Here is a 17,793-nt window from a genome sequence, read left to right on the forward strand (position 1 = left end):
TTCTTCCGTGTTGAATCACAATAATTGCGCCTGTACGCAACAGATGCAATTACTGTGATTCAGTTTTTCATTTTAAAATGTCATCAACCTTGGAATGGCCTCCAAAGCCAGACACATTGTTGTTGTGTTACCTGGTATGAATAAATAGCTAAGGAGATAAAACAGGGAAGATTTTAGTAAGTTTCCTCCTGAGAATTATATTCCCATATTTACTGAAAACACAATTTTTCAGCACTCAGATGGACTGGTGAAAGCTTAAAGCATCATTATAAATATGGATGTTGGCTATCGTTTAACAGCAGGGTGTTTGGCAGTTACTGTGCTCTACGTAACGGCTGAAAATATAAAAATGCAGGGCATTGTCAGGCAATCTGTTGCTCAGTTACTGCTGGTTGACATAATGAGATCACGACTTCCTCTTTTGGGCTCAACTTAATGTGTGAGCAGTGGGAAAGTCAGGCATTTTTCTCACCTACTGTTTATCCCCAACAATCTTCCTCAAATAGCTTTGTGACGATTGTCTTTCTTTATCAGACTGAAATTTTTACTAATACCAGCATGGCTATCATATATGCTTTTCATTTCTCCAGACCTTTATTATTATTAACACAGTGTGTTAACTAATGTTCACTGACCAACCTCTGCAGCCTTCACAAAATAGATTTATTTATACAGATTTGAAACTACGCAGGCAGGTTATATTTACAAGTTGGATAACCATTGAAGCCAATTGGATACACATAAGTTAATGGATGGGGATCCAGGCAAAAGGAGTTGAATACAAAGGGACACCACACTTTTCAGATTTACTTTGAAATATTGAAGATCACATTTTGTTTGTGATCATCAATTTATGCATAATTATGTATAAATCTACCACATCCACTGCTAATATAAAAGCGTTGAGGTTATGAGACTTATGTTAAAAAAGCGGTACGGATACTTCTGCAAGGAAATCTACATAATCTCCTACATGTGAACATGTAGGAGATTTTTCGTCTTTTAGATTACACAGCATGTTGCAAGTTTTGCTTCAATGTGTAAGTTTATGGAAACCTAATTAATGAATGTTAAATTTAAGACTCTAGAATCTAAGATGATACTTTCTGTACATTTTGTAATTATTTTTATTGCCCTGTACCCTGCAGGACAATGTGAATCTTCTTCTAACAGAGGAAGAGATGTACAGTTTAATGGAGACATTCAAGCAGTGTAAGATCATCCCAGGTGAGTCAGTAAATATGCTGTATGTTTTTTTGTTTGTTTGTTTTTTTTTGCTTCCAGTAGAAAGTTTTATTTCAAGTTTTGTGTTGGTCACTGGTAGTGTTGGTAGCCTATCAATGAACTCATTCAGACTTTTGGTCACGGAAAACATTAATCAGATTAGAAGTCAAGTGGCCTATCATAACTCTGTCATTAGCTTTAAACACTCCAAGAATCTGGCAGTGTTGTAATCTGCACATTACAAAAAGTGGTTCTAAAAAATTTTGAGTTTTGTTGCAGAACTTTGTAATTTTATATTGGAAACAATACTTTGTGTCCTTTTCATTCCACTTCTATTTATTTTTCTTATATGTGTTGCTCTATCAAATAAATCCCAGTAAGATATATTTAAGTTTCCAAAATGTGGAAAAGGACATGCATATTGTGCAAGGAGTCATATCTGTCAGGTTTTGGTGATGTGTATAAGTTGACAAGACTGATCTACCATATTAAATTATGACGATAACATCATAATTAACAAAAATAAGTATGGAAACGTCAGCCTGTGTCAAGTTAATCTAAAGGATATGTCTTCCCTTAATCTTTTTTTAAATTTTTCTCAGATCTCAGTTTTTTCCTTGTTATCCTAAAGCTCGGCAGGATGACGGGTATAGGTGGTCCCGTCTTCGCTGACCATGAGTCATCCTAAACTAATTATATCTGGAAGACCAGTGGGTGACTAATTTACTGTGATGTGATGAATTGCTCCTTGCCGTTGTAGAGTCATGCCTCGTGTCAGATGAGCTGCTGCAGTACCGCCACTTTGTATCCAAGCAGCAGTTTGATAAGGACCTGAGTGATGAGCAAGAGGAGGAGGTCTTAGCCCAGTTTGCTTCTCTGGATCCTGAGAAGAAGGGTCACATCGAATGGTCAGACTTTCTCTACTTTGAGTCGCTGGCTGTTCTAAGGAAGTTCAGGACTGAGGTATAGTATTTGGATAGTGAAAAAACATATATGTGTTGTCATTAAAAATTGGAATAGAATAGAATAGAAAATAAAATAAATATCCTCTACTATACCATAGTGGCACAATTTCTATTAAACCGCAATGTAAAACTGTGTGTATAATATCACACCAATAATAATAAAGAAATTTAGAATATCAGTGTAGTAGCTAAGTTGGGGTAAGCTGAGCCAAAGTGTAAATCAGCCACCGCTGATTTGCAAATGATTTTGGCAAAAACTCTAAATAATGCCTTTTGCAGTAAACTGCATAAAAATATGTATATATGGTATGCGTGGTCTGAATAATTTTTATTAATAGAAGCAAGTACATAGAGTCCTGGTTCAGTTTGCCAGCACTGTTGTGAATTTATTTTCTTTTCTTATTTCTTCTTTAGAACTCACTGGTGCGTCTATTGACCGCTAAGGAGAGAGACAAGGCAAGGACGGTTTTTCAAGGACTGGTCATGGATAAAGACGGCGTGATCACCAGAGCAGAAGGCCGCCAGGCCCAGCAGTCCTGGTTCCACAAGCTCAAAGATCCTCAATCCTGCAATGTGAGGTGAGGGCTCAACACCTCGCCACTAAAGGCAGCAGTCTGGGGAGTTAGGATCTGATCTGCATGCAGACAGCAGCTGGTGAAGCCAGAGAAAAAAAAAAAAAAAAAGGGGGTGAACTGCTTCAAGTACTGGAACAGAGATGGAGAGAAAGAAGCAGTCGTTAAATCTGGTTCATTCCTGTGTCATAAATCATCATAGTCTGTTGTCACTAAAGTGCTCACAGCACACAGACACAAATTCTCTGCTCAGCAAAAATCAGAGGGCTGCCTAAAATGCTAAATGAAACGCAGCTTATAGATTTGAGAATTATTTTGTTTATCTATTCAAATAAAATTGCCATACAGAAGGCTTAGCCAGCAGTGCGATTCAGTAAGGTGTGGCACTAAGTTGTGTCACTTCATCTTTAACACTTCATGTCATTATTTCATTTCATTCTTCAATTTTTTTTCGCTATGGTAACAGATAGGTTTTTTTTTTTTTGCTTGTTTTTTTTTTTTCACAGTTTATGATTTTTAAAATTATTTCATTGGTTTATGGGTCTTTATAACAGCCTGGATTGCTTGATGTTGTCATTTACTTTTGACAAGCAGGTTTTTAAAAATATTTTTTTCTAGTAAAATTGGCGTAACAAAAAACTCAAACCTAAAAATAAGTTGGTCACTAGCAATAATCACCATGTGGATATTATTATTTTCACTCATATTTGACTTTGCAAGATTTCACATTTACAACATTAATTAAAAACAGATCTCTTACTAGCAACAGTCAATAAGCAATATAGTCAAAATCATTAGACATCTTAGATCAGAAATTTTGAGTAATTTGTCATGAATTTAATCAAGTCAGTTTGATTAAGTTAAAATAAAAAATAAATAATCAGTTTAATTCTATTTAGTTCAAATTATATAAAACCAGTTAAACAACTGTTTGAATCAGAGAAATATTTACAAGTTAGAAATGAAACTGTCAGTGAATTTCGTCGTTTCTCTTGTGAAACCAGTACAAATATGTGCTTCTGTGTGTGTGTGTGTGTATGTGTTTGTGCATGCACCTGCTGTGTTTTGTCAATGAAACAGACATAGAAAGTAATCTAATTTCTAATCAGTACATCTTCTGAAGGGCAAAAGCATGCAACAATCCCACAGCACATCCCACTTCTGTGGAGCTTTGTGGTCAAACTGGATCAAAGGAGAAATAAAATTTGAAATTAATTTCACAGCACAACACAGTCAGAGGCAACAACAAAACAACAATGAAGAAAATTTTGCTCTGCTGCTATCACATTGTTCAATTCTGAATGCTGAACTTAATTAAGGCAAATGCAGTATTTTACATCTTGTTCACGGTTCTTTTGTGACCTCCTGGTTAGTGATCAATGCAAGATTGAAACACTTGGACTAGGAGGCTAGTCCATCCTGGACAACTTCACCACTGTTCATTGTTTTCTCCATTTGTAGATGATGGCTCTCACTGTTTGTCAGAGATCTAAGTGTAACAAAAAAAAGTAGATTCTGACATCTCTAAGTGGGTAAATGCCTTTTCACAGCACTGTATAACAGTTATCATTTTATGCTTTAAAAATCCAAAGTAATCATTGCCCTGATCAATATATACAGTGCATTACTCCATGAATGCCAGGTAATTGATATAACCTTCTTAGAGTGCACTGCAGATATCTCAAAACACTAAAATCTCAAATATCTTTCATCTTCACCAGCATCCATCTGTGTGTGCATGTGCTTTGTGTACTGTTTAACCTCTTGTGCTGGTGCTGTCACATCTCCTGTGCTGTACCATTCCATATACCTCTCACCTATTCCCCACAGACTCATGGGATTCTGCTCTCCTATGACTTGTGGGTGAGTGTGACTCAGCACTGCATGGCCTGTCACTTTTTTCTCACTCTAACAGCCCTCATCTCCCTGTAGTCCTTCAAGTATTCTCAGACAAACTCTTGATTTAGATTTAGAGAGGAGAGAGAGTGGGAGATTCCTCTTAGCTCTGAACTGAGACGCTTTCTGAACATAAATCATTCAAAGAGGCGTACTTAGGGGTCAATGAAGTTTGATGAGCGGAGTGCAGGCTCTTTATGCCCTTGGGTCATGCTACACAAGGCATGGCTCAACAATTAGATGGCCTGTAATTACAAGGATTAGAAAAAAAGTCTTTTGTTCTCTTCAGCTGAGCTTTTCTTTAAAAGCTGTGCTTAACAGACAACAGGAAAATTTTAATCTAACACTAACACAGTCTTAGTCTTGCTCAATGCATGTTAAATATATATATTTTTTGTTTGATTACATTCACAAATATAGAAAGTAGTGTCTTAACGAGACATCAGGATATTAGTTAAACTATGACTTAAAATTGAATATTGCCCAGCCTTACTCAGAGATGGCATTTCACAGTATAATCCAGGACGACTACAAGAAAAAAATCCGTGTGTATCGTCGACAATCGGTCTCATTCCTTCATCATCATCATCAGAGCTACGCAGCATCAGCTGAGAATACCGCCTCATTCAGCTGTTTCAACATGACCTCCAAAGAAAATTACCTGTTATGATCTCGTTCCAAGTCTGAAAGCACAGCTTTCACATACTCACAATGACATTACTGCAAATCAAAAATGCAAATAACTGCTAATCCTCTATTCCTTAGTTAAATTAGAATATTTTGAAAACATTGCCAGTTTTGAAAATATTTATGTTTTATTTAACATTTATGCCAGTTATTATTTTTTTATGAGGCCGCCATCTCCTAAAGTCATACTTTTCTTCACTGTTTTATTATTTAGCATAAGTCATGTTGGACCCATCTGTGAGAGCAGTCCAGCCAGCTCTGGAAGCGAAAGGAGCAAGACCGATGAAAACAGGTTTGTATTTTTAGTGAAAACTAAATATTTGACAGAAAACAATATGCTCTGAAACATCTCCTACACTCTGTCTTAATTGGCTGATGCAACCTTGACTGTAGGTTGTTCCTGGGCAGCATCATTACTTGTAGCAAAACAATGCAGCCCAGAAGTGTTCGCAAGGACAGTGACGGCCCACTTCAAGCTAAACTCCCCTCATAAATGGCATCAAACTTACTTTTGACTTGTCAATAGGGCATGAAGGTACTGGCTCTTTGGAATAACAAGATGTTTTGGGACTTTTTTATGCTCTACATGATTCAGCAATAATTACAGCTACTGCTGTGGCTTACTCCGGGGATTCCTAATTGCACATTGGGAGTTGTATTAGGCAGAGCACTAATTAACAAAGTGTGTTTCATTTTTTATAACCTAATTTTCAAAGCATCAAGCGGCATATTATCATAAGACCTCCGTCTGATGGTCTTCTTAACTATATTACTTGGATTGATGGTAGTTTAATGCTTTGTAAAATAATCCCTCTTTATACACTGGCATGTTTTATATCTTATTTATGAAAATTATTTTTTTTAATGATTAATATGTTTTATTATATTATTAGTTATTATTTTTAATGTTAATTATTAATATTAATATTAAAAATATTAATTATTAATATTAGTATGTTTTTTAAACATAAAATTATGGTCAATTCCCTAGACATTTTTGCTGTGTGGTTTTAAACTTCCCAAGACGGTCATTGCTCATACTGCACTGCAGTTGAGTTCGGAAGCTGGAATTTCAGAGTCTCAACCTGGAATAATCAACAGAACCTACTCTAGTTTACAATTTAGACATAAAAATAATGTGGTTAACAAATCCCAGACCTCAAAATCCTATATGGCTGCTGTGTGCAGATACACCTCCACCACATGATGTTCCCACCTTCCTATCTCCAAATCCTTCTACAATAAAGCTGATCTGGTGATTTCTGGGGGTTGTGCATTTTGATTTTCTCCTTTGAACATGCATTGTTTATTGAAAACCATTGAGTTTTATTCTGGTGTTAACTTAGCAATCTATGTCCTCCTGTATTTTACTTTCCTTACTACTAACATGTATTAACAAGAGTTTAGTTCTCTCTATTCAATGTTTTATGTTAAAGACAAACAAAAAAAAAGTTTTCTGATGTAATAATAAACAAATCCATAATATAATTTTATAGCATGAGTTGTAGTTGTCTAAGTAACTATTTGTTTTCTTATATGCAATAGGCCATTGACCTGGGCAGACTTTTTAAGGGAGAGTGCCATCTACATTTTGGCAGCTCGGCCTAATAGCTCTGCCATGCACATCCGGATGCCTCTATAGTCCAGGTTCCTCCAGTGCGGCCTGCAGAGAGAGGAAGAGTGATGTAGTCCATGGATGAACAGGGGGAAGAGATAAACTTGCCGACATGATGTCATGACAAGTGAAACTGAGGAAACCGATTGAAGCACCAAGAGGTAGTAGCGAATGAAGCAATCAACAGAAACTCTCCTCTCCAGAGTCACTTCAGCATAACACAGGCAACATGAATGTGTTTGATACACAGACACCCCAAGTGGAAGCAGCTGTCATAGCTCCAAACTCTAAACAGTTTCCAAAACGTGTAAGAGATACGATGAGAAGGACAGCCACCCTCTTCATGATTGGCCGGTTTGTGAAATTTCTGAAACTTTGGGTGTCTCTATTAACACATAAGAAGCCAGGATGCTAAAAGTGACATAATGCCATATAAGGTAAATAACACTCATTTCTGAGTGAGTTCATTAGTGACAAGCTGTTACTCTGTTCAAGTATTTGTTACTTCAAGCTTCTCCATGTGCTAATGATAAACACATGACATTGCATTGGGTTTTCAGTTCAGAGCCCCTGGTGAATCAATGCTATCTACATACAATAAAAGCCAACTGCTACACATACCAATATAAATTATTATTCATTAAAGCTGTATTTATTCCTGTATCTTTAGACGTATCCTGTTTATCCCAGTTTCATCCAAGAATCTGTGTTCTTCTGAAATACTAACTGTGAAAAGGATGTGAACATTAATGAAAGCTAACCTTCTAAGTGACATGTATGTATATGTATATATACTGCCATATAGTCCTACTGCTTTTGTTGTGCTCTCCGAGCTGCACTATGACAAAGTAAAAACAATCGCTTATTTCGTTCTAATCACAATATTTGCACCGTGAGACTGATATAAAATTTAATCATTGTCTGACATAAACACTGTAATGAATTACTGAAAGAAAGTGAGATGTGACAGAGAAATGGGGTTTCTTTCCCAGTAGGCGTAGCTATTGAGAAAAAAAAGGTTGCCAGGAAAAGATGGACTGAAAAAGTGTAAATGAGATTTCCCTTTAAACCACTGGGGTATTGGACATTGTGTAGTGTATATGAAAGATGTATGCCTTGTTCTTTTAATGAATAAAGTGTAGAAATAAAATTTAACTTGTTGGTTGAAGAGATATGTCACAGTGTTGTAATAAACACTTGGATTTACACTTTAGCTTGTGTCCTGTGTTGTTTTCATAATGTATCAACGCGTTGTGGAGAGTGAAGTGTTGTCTGGTGCTAAGTTAGAGAGATCAACTAACCTAATAGTCAGTGATGCTGGAGGATGCCAGGGTACCTGGTGAAAACCCACGCATGTATGAGGAGAACATGCAATCTCCAACAAAAAACTCCCACCTCTGGGTGGGACTTGAAGTCAGGACCTTATGTCTATAAGGTAAGAGTGCTAGCACTTCAAGAGACTATTATCACAAAATCACTAGTAAACTTATTTGTACTTCTGGAAAATCTGATAAAATAACAGTAACTGAAGTCTACTTTAAGTTATACTTCTCTTTGGTCGCTTTAGTGGCCTTTATTTAACCGTTGTCAGACAATAATGCAGAAAGGGAAGGTCTTTTCACTGGTGTTTCCTTGGAGGCAACCATGACTGATCAAAACAAGAATGCCATCAAACACCAATCCCTTTTGTAGCAACTACTCTGCTCTTCTAATTCAATCAGAATGACAGATGCCTTGTGCTCATCAACAATTTGCCCTCACCTAACTGTAGGATCACGGACGTTATGCAAGCATGTCAGTTTGTGGCGGGGGTAAACGAGGTTTTCATGATTTATTATTAACTTCCATTAATTTAATTATGGAATTCCATCTCATCACTCTTCACAGCAAACTGGACTGCAAGCGATGCAAATTGCCACCATAAAAACTGAAACAGCTAGAATATTTATGTTTCAAAGCTCTCTGAATGTACCGTAGTCTCAATTTTGGACTAATGTTGCCACTATTCATTGTTTCAGTAATATTGATGTATGACATAGTATTTTGAAATTAGTAAACAAAATGTACATTTTCTTAGTTCACAGAATTGGATCGTAAGCTTGAATTTACATTTGCTCACAAAACTCAGCTTCTCCAAACTGAAAACATTTTACTTTTTCTGCCAATAACACAAAACTTATGCCAAGTTTCAGATTCAAGTGAAGAAACAATGCAAGGCAAAGAGTTCCACAGAGCATCCAGATGACCAGGCTTTTTTTTCCCCCAGGTGAGCAAATGTTTGTTTGTTTTTTTTTACATGAAAATAAATAACGCTAAATAATAACTACACCTAAGAAATATTATTAAACCAGAGTAACAAGGAATAAGTAAAAACAAGAAATAAACATGACTAGAAACACTAAGAAGGACTGAAAACAGAATCAAGACTGATCAAATGAAGAAACGAAGGAACACAGAATAATCAAACCTCAAAAACATAAACTGGCTTTTGTCTGAATTCACCTTAAACTGATTCAGTCTTAAAACTGTAGATTGAGATTTGAGTGTTCAAAACTCTCAGCCTTAAAATGGCCGAAGGTCATGGGGAAAGAGGTGTCTGCCATGAGGCTACCTTCTTCTTGCTAAGTGGACTTCCCACATGAAATAGTTGTTTACATCAAATGCTATTGTGCGTTGGTCTAGAAGTCAATCTTCAAGGACCGCTATCCCAAATGTTTTACTTATTCCCCTCATTCAATACAAGTGAATGAAATGATGTTTCATCAGCAGGCCTCTTCAGAACTTTGTCTTACTAATGAAGTAGTTGGACCTTTTGAATCAGATGTGTGGGAGCAGAGACGTCGGAAACTGGAAGAACACCGGCCACGAGGGCTGGAGATGGACAATCACATTATAAGTTATCTGGTAAGTGGAAAAGGACAACCAGTAAAAAGAATAAAAACTTTAATTTGCAGCCAGATAGTTTTTAAACCTTTGCTACATTTCCATTGTGTGCATACAATGATTGGAGTTCAATCTTGCAGTTACATTACTCCAAATATTAACTTGGAAATCACGCTGTTGAGATTGTGAACTAATCATGCAAAAGTGTGGGAGAAAAATGGTTTTGATGGGATATTATGCAATTGTTTCATAACAGATTCAATTGTTAATCTCTTGACCGTGCTAATTGCTGCACAAAATGCTTGGTCAAATGTGAATGAGTTTGATCATTTAACCCAAATAAACTGAAAATATATTCCTGATGAAAACATTTCCCTGAAAAGACAGAAATAGAAGCAATATGTGATTTAGTATTTGCATTTTATGATTCTAGTACCTTTTTCTCAAATGATAATGTTTATACAGTAAAGTAACTGACAGTAAACCATATATCTCAGTTTTTCATTGTGTGTTTTCTTCCTGCAAAGTCTTTACACAAAGAAAGTATTTGCTGAAATTGAAAGATTAGAGGCGAACACAGAGCAGAATCCCAATTGTTCCAGTTCAGCATCTTACATTTGGTTATATATTTTGCAGCCTTTTGTAACGGGTACCAGGGTTCCGGACTCGTCAGCAGCAGATGAAGCTGAAAAACAGCATGTAAATGAGCACACGGGAGATACCGTCTGTGTTACTCCAATTTCTTGCAGCTTATTTATTGAACAAACCAGCTCATTTAACTGTCAACACAGCCTAATTTATAGTTCAGTAATTTACTGTACATATTAGACATATTCCACCATTGACATAAACATCAACATTCGCTTAAAGTTTAAACCTGCATTGAAGGGTTTAAACCTTAAAACCGCAAGACCTCTAGAATGCTCAGTTTTAAGTTCATGACCACATTAATAAGTAAGGATACTTACCCAAAGCAGCCAGCAGGGGTTTTTTGTGTTCAAGCTTGCAGCAGGCAGCAGTTCAACAATAAACACCCCATTCTGACTCATGGTGCTGATTTTCTACAAGTTTCCAAATTCATTCTAAGCCATCTAGTTTGATAGAGTTCATTTTGATGAAAACAGTATATGGTTTGTTAGGGGTTGCAGCAAAAACAGCTGAACTAGAAGCTAAAATACACTGCCTGGCCAAAAAAAGTCGCCACCTGGATTTAACTAAGCAAATAGGTACAAGCCTCCTATTGGATAAGTACTGCATAGGCAATTATCTTTCAGCTGGCAACAAGTTATTTAACCCCAGCTGATGCAATGAGTAACTCTTCATTTCTTAAACAACCATGGCAAAAGACATCCTGTGGTCATGGAAAAGATGTTAGTCTGTTTAAGAAGGGTCAAATCATTGGTATGCATCAAGCAGAGAAAACATCTAAGGAGATTACAGAAACTACTAGAATTCGGTTAAGAACTGTCCTACGCATCATAAAAACTGGAAGGATGGTGGGGAACCATCGTCTTCCAGGAAGAAATGTGGTCAGAAAAAAAATCCTGAATGATCGTGATCGGCGATTACTTAAACGTTTGGTCAAATCGAAGAAAAACAGCAGAACTCAGGAGTATGTTTAATTGTGAACGCAAAAGCATTTCCACACGCACAATGCGAAGGGAACTCAAGGGGTTGGGATTGAACAGCTGTGTAGCCGTAAGAAAACCTCTAATCAGTAAGGCTGACCAGAAAAAAAGGCTTCAGTTTGCTAGGGAGCATAAAGATTGGACTCTGGAGGAATGGAAGAGGGTCATGTGGTCTGATAAGTCCAGATTTACCCTGTTCCAGAGTGATGGGCGCATCAGGGTAAGAAGAAAGGCAGGTGAAGTGATGCACCCATCAGGCCTAGTGCCTACTGTACAAGCCTGTGGGGGCAGTGCTATGATCTGGGGTTGCTGCAGTTGGTCAGGTCTAGGTTCAGCAACATTGTGTGCCCAAAGAATGAGGTCAGCTGACTACCTGAATGACCAGGTTATTCCATCAATGGATTTTGTCTTCCCAAATGGAACAGGCATATTCCAAGATGACAATGCCAGGATTCATCAGGCTCACATTGTGAAAGAGTGGTTCAGGGAGCATGAGACATCTTTTTCACACATGGATTGGCCACCACAGAGTCCAGACCTTAACCCCATTGAGAATCTTTGGGATGTGCTGGAGAAGGCTTTGCGCAGTGGTCAGACTCTCCCATCATCAATACAAGATCTTGGTGAAAGATTAATGCAATACTGGATGGAAATAAATCTCATGACACTGCAGAAGCTTATTGAAACAATGCCACAGCGAATGCGGGCTGTAATCAAAGCTAAAGGCGGTCCAACAAAATATGAGTGTGACCATTTTTTTGGTGGCGACTTTTTTTTTGGCCAGGAAGTGTATATATACATATATAAAAAAAGCTTTATGTTCCTCACAAGTTTGTGTTTTAAACACAAACATTTGACAATCTAAATTGCTCTCACTAGTGAAACACATCAGTCTGAGTAATTCTTCAAAGTTTGCTAAGAATCTGAGCTTTTTTGTTTGAATAACACCAAATAAAACTTTAATTTTTGCCCATATAAAACTCCATAGACCCAAGGAGAATCACCAGGCCTCCATAGTGCAGTGATCATATCTGGCCACAGGATGGAGCCAAATCCACATTCTCTGATTCAGCAAAGTGTAAATTGGACTCAAACTGCTTCAATTCACCAAAATATATTTTTGTCAACTCCTATCAGCTTTAAACAGTTTCCTCCACATGCTCATTGCCACACATTTACAATTCAGTTTCAAAACTAAAAATGAAACACAGAAGACAACTGTAGTAAAAAACATGATTCAGTGATAAAGTTGGAACCAAACCATCAGGGTCATTGAATGCAGGAGTTTTCAGTAACATCAACTCTTATCATTGTCCTTATAGAAACAGAAAAATGTTTCCTCCCTGCATTTTCCAGCCTTTATGAAAGAAATCTGGATAAAAAGATCTAATCTGCCAAAGAAATGACTCATTACATCAGCAATATTCACATTTAAAATGACTTCTCAGTCAGAGACTGGATTCTTTAAAGAACAATTACAGACTGGAAATTGTTGGGCCAATCTGATTTGGAGTGATAGGCTGGGATGAGAGAAACATTTAGACTGCTGGTTTATTATTTTGTAAAGAATAAAGCAAAATAAACACGTGACAAAGTTCAGCAACATAAAACCATTTGATTGTTTTCTTTTAGTTTTTTCAGCTATAAATCCCTCATATTTGTTTTATTTACAGTTGTGTATTAAAAGAAAATTATCTCAACTTAAGTATTTTTTCTATTAAAGTTAAAGTTGCTGCTGTTGATTCATTGGGATGTACAGTTTTATCTTTCAAATCTATTTCAGCTCTCAGTGTTTGAAAAATATTAACACCATAAAAAAGCAACAAAAAATAACTCTCAAAACAAGTTTAAAAATATAGAAAATCTATATGGAAATTGAAAAATATTCAAGAAATATGGACTTTAAACAAGCTTCTATATCTTCCTGAGACAATATCTGTATATTTTCATCTTATTTCAAGTTTACTGAGATATTTACAGTCAAAACTACACAAAATACGTGGAATGAGAGTTGCAAAAATAGACATAAATTTAGCAAACAACTGCATAAACCCATGTATCAAATTGTCCTCTTTGATGGCCTCTGAGGCCACTGCTGTTTTAGCACAAAATTATGGCCAAATCAAACTAGTTGTGATGGAAACAACATCCAGCAGAGGGCGCAGTTCCTGCTAGTTTAGGTTTTATTGCAGTCTGAGTTGTGGTTCACCATCTAACTTCTCATTGTGGAATCAAACTCAGGAAACAGTTTGGATTTTACAGAGCTGAAGTTGGCTTCAGATTGAGCTTCCAATTCAGGAAATGGGTAAAGGGCCTTTACCCATTAGGGCCACCTACTGGTTGAGCATTTTCAATCTGCTTGAGTTTAAAAGCTGAAATACTTGCACTCTTAAAATATGGGCTACATTATTCTACACCAATAGCAGAAAACTTTAAACTACAGATTGTGATTAGTGAAAATTGTGCCATAAATCCAGGTAAAAGCCAGGATCTGGCAGACAGGGGACAAGTTACTAGTTATCTCTCTGAGTTTTTAACTCTTCACTATAGCATGTAGTTATTGTTTCTAGTAATCTTTCTCCAGTTCACCTCTTGTGATTTCTGTGCCTCCATGGTTTAAGGATGCCTTGTTGGTCCCCAGATTCTCCTCCACTCCTCTGTTGTCTGCTGCAGCTCTGCTGTCCTCACATTCATCTGCCTGATTGTCTCCAACACCATTTGGATCTCACAAACTATTCACTTCCTGAAGAAGCTTCTCTTTAACATAACTCCTTACTATATTCTACATTTACCATCATCTGCCAGGCTGAACCTCAACCACACCTTGAACCAGGGAGCTTTTCAGAGACTTCAGTGACCTCTGAGGTTACTCAAAGTCGCTTTCTAATGGGCAGAAAGTGATTTAAACTCTGTCAGAGTCTAAATCACTTTCTGCTTAGTGAAATCCACCATGTCCTCCCTTTTCATAGAGAGACATGGTGACTGTGGTCCAGATACATTAAAAGGATTGAAATCAAACCTGTATTGAAGCTTCACAAATCAAAGCTTTAATGCAGCTTCATTTAGGGAAAGAAAAAAAAAAAAAAAAAAAAAAAAAAACTAGAAACTTGGGTTTAGATAATCTGGCCTGAATAATCTACATGATTAAAGTGTACATATTTTAGTTTTTGAAGTAGATCACATTAAAGATGCTCAAAGTAGCAAGAAATTACGTAGAATTGTCCTTTAGTGATTTCCCAAATTAGAAACTCCAATTTTCCAGCAGAACCTTAAAGGCCTGGTGTAATAACCAATAAAAGTAGAACAAAAATCATTTTCAGCAAGGTCAGATTAACCATATTGGCAGCTGGGCAATTTGCTGACCTATAACTTTTGCCGCCTCTCTTTTTATTGTTTTATTATGCACCTTATTTCTGTTATGCTAAACGTAACATTAATATCAACCAATACCCGATTGCTGCTCTCCTTAGCCATCCTCTCTGCTATTTCATTCCCCTTAATCTTATAATGTACTGAAACCCAAATAAAATTATCTGTAAGAATCATCAAATTGATTCTATGAAGTGTTTGTTTTATTTAGAGTTGATGACATGTTATGCTGCAACATGACCCTTCAGAGTAAGAGTCTTCACTTATAATTTTAAAAAGAGAACAAAATAAAAAGTTAAATTTGTACATTTATCTTGTGGCCATTTTTTAAACAGGCTCAAATTAAATGAGGACTTTATTAAGCCCAGTTACCTAAACATAAGTTCCAGTTACACCAGCTGGAAAAAGACAGATTCAGTTGAAACAACTGACCACAAAAAGACTTTTAAACCTTAAATTTCCAAATCTTAACTAAAGACGTGGATCTGGTTCCACAGAGACAATAGAAGGAAGCTCTGATTGGAGGAGTTCAGTCTCACCTGGAGCACAGCTGCTCTGATTGGCTGTCAGCCGTCCAGATCCTGTTCTGGGTTCTTTCCCACACTGGGGGCAGCTGGTACAGACCGGATCCATCAGAACATTCTGACCCAAAGCACAGCAGGATGGATGCTCCTCCTCACCAAAGCTGCTCCTGTGAAGACATTTCTTCATCACTGAAATAGTTCACTAGCAACAGGCTGGAGCTGAAGATGTTCATGAAGGTCCACAAAAAACAAGGGACCAGAAACTGTGTCAGAACATTGATGATTTCTGGTTTTAAGTACTTCATTGAATTATATTTGGTATCATGGCTGATGCCAGTGTTCCCAGTCTGGAAGATGCTGGGTTTCACTGCTTCAGTGGGTTTACAGACAATCTGAATTGTTGCTCTTCACAAGCTTGGTTGTTTGTTTCCATGCAACATTTTAATCCATATTAATTCATTCAGACCTTCATTCAAACTCTACTGATTTACTGACCAACATCCTTCATGTCCAACTTTAAATTAAGTTACTGTTTATTAAAACACCGAGATCAACCAGTTAATATCATTTAGATTTTATCTCTATAAAGTCACGTGAATCAGTTAGAAACTGGTTTCTTACGTTCTGTCTGATGGTCCAGGTTCATTACTCAAGTATGGAGGAGGACCTTTGGACCAATCACTCCTCACAGACGGACTGATGGATCCTGGAGGTTTTGCTCTGTTCCTTTTCCGATGCCGATCTTCCATCTTTTGGCCTTTTGGAGAGAGAAACCAGAACCAGTCAGTCCAGTGATCCAGTTCCAGTAACTGTCCTGTGAAGCAGAAAGCTGGTTCCCATCATGTGTTCAAAGGATCAGAGTGAATCATTTGAATGAATGAGTGAACATTTCCTATGAACTAGTGAACTTATTTAGCTCCCAGTGGACTTGAATGCATCATGACTCTATTGTAGCTCTGTATGGAGGGAGTCAGTGTGCAGAAGGTTCTGAGGGAGCAGCAGCTCAGGTCGGGTCCACAGCTCTCCTCCAGACAGAACCGGGTCCAGCTGGGATCTCAGCAACATGTCAGCCTCTGTGTGAAGCTCAGCAGGATTTCCTCTCAGCTCAAGAGACACAAAGCAGCTTTCAGGGACCACAGCATCCAGCTGAGGTACCAGCTGGACCCACTGCAAGGAATCATGGGTAAACAGCTGCTTCAATAGGGGGATGAAGCCCCCAAACACTCAGCGAGGCCTGAAACATATTTAGTCAATTGATTCGTCTCAGAATTGAAACTCAATATAAAGAGAAACATTAATGCAACATTTTTAGCTAAAAACTGAAATGTAAATAGTTTCTTACAACTGATATTGTCATGTTGAGTCTATATTTCTAGCCCATATGCAGAACACGACAGAGGAGAGCAATATATAGTGTGAGTGAATTTATTACAACAGCAATGATTGAATGCACTGAAGATAACGGGTCTATCCAGGGGGGGGGAAGGCTCACGGAGTGGTCAGCACACTATAAAGAACACAGCAAGGAGATGGTGAGTTCACAGGGTATAGGAGACGGGAGTGATGACAGTAAATTGGAATAATCTTACTTGTTGAACAGGAGTTGGAGATTTGGAGGGATAACTGCAGTGCTCGGGGTCCTTGTTTCCTTGTGGTCCAGCGCTTAGCCACAGAGATCCAGAAGGTTGCGAGGGAGTGTAGCCGGAGGGCGGACAGGTAGGTTCAGGCAGAACAGAGACAGAGGAGCGGCACGACTGCCAGTCGGAACATCCAGGAGGAACTTGCGATCAGCCGGAGGAGGTGAGTCTGGAAACTCGGGCAACCAGTGGATATGTTCCACGGCGTCACGAGGGAGGTCTAGTATAGGAAGCCAGGGGGAATCGTCACGAGGAGAACCCAGGACGTCTCAGGGAAACACCTGAGGCAGGAGACAACAAGGAGAATCACCAAGTGATCAGACACCGAGGAGGAAAACAGAGACTAGCTCAAGGGGGCTCAGCGGTACCGTTACTGGCTAACACTCAGGCATCGAAGTACTGGCAGTCAGCTCCTCTTGTACACCTTGCCTGACGAGCAGATTGATCACAGGTGCGCAGGATGACAACACACCACTCCAGAGAGAGGTGAGTCTGGCGCCATCTGGTGGCTAGATGGTGAGAAGCAGCAAGCAGACTCTTAAGGAAAACAAAGAACCCCGGAACACAACAGATATAAAATGTGTTTCAATTATTATTATTATTGCTCCATTTAAAAGTATTAAGTTATTTTAGAGGTGCACCGATTGCACATCAAGCAGGTTAATATTATCTTTTTTTGTTTGGTGACAAGTTTTGAAGTTAGGAAATATTTGATAAGAACAACTTTATAATTAAACCAAAAACAGTTGAGGCTGTAAAAGCAGCTTTAATGAACTGTGTGTCTCACCTGGAC

General features: G+C 37.9%; 1 protein-coding gene and 1 long non-coding RNA gene across 3 annotated transcripts in view; one reads left to right on the forward strand and one right to left on the reverse strand.

Moving 5' to 3' along the window:
- phf24 (PHD finger protein 24) overlaps nucleotides 1-8,171 on the forward strand; it is a 33,463-nt gene extending 25,292 nt beyond the window's left edge. The window contains exons 4-8 of one of the 2 annotated variants that reach the window (XM_005810008.2): nucleotides 1,149-1,227; nucleotides 1,985-2,187; nucleotides 2,604-2,767; nucleotides 5,559-5,636; nucleotides 6,890-8,171. In XM_005810008.2, coding sequence (XP_005810065.1) covers nucleotides 1,149-1,227; nucleotides 1,985-2,187; nucleotides 2,604-2,767; nucleotides 5,559-5,636; nucleotides 6,890-6,986 — 621 coding nt within the window. In that variant the 3' untranslated portion in view covers nucleotides 6,987-8,171. Of the gene's footprint in view, nucleotides 1-1,148; nucleotides 1,228-1,984; nucleotides 2,188-2,603; nucleotides 2,768-4,591; nucleotides 5,422-5,558; nucleotides 5,637-6,889 lie in introns of those variants that run through there. The other variant, XM_023338870.1, reaches the window with a different exon arrangement.
- Nucleotides 8,172-16,794: 8,623 nt separating this feature from the next.
- Nucleotides 16,795-17,429, reverse strand: LOC111609538. Its single transcript, XR_002753176.1, has 3 exons — nucleotides 17,369-17,429; nucleotides 16,953-17,281; nucleotides 16,795-16,870 (listed from the first exon to the last, which is right to left on the reverse strand). It is a non-coding gene; the product is annotated as an uncharacterized LOC111609538 (long non-coding RNA).
- Between the last annotated feature and the right edge of the window lie 364 nt (nucleotides 17,430-17,793).

The sequence above is a fragment of the Xiphophorus maculatus genome, chromosome 8 (genome assembly GCF_002775205.1).
Source record: "Xiphophorus maculatus strain JP 163 A chromosome 8, X_maculatus-5.0-male, whole genome shotgun sequence".
NCBI classification, from domain to species: domain Eukaryota; kingdom Metazoa; phylum Chordata; class Actinopteri; order Cyprinodontiformes; family Poeciliidae; genus Xiphophorus; species Xiphophorus maculatus.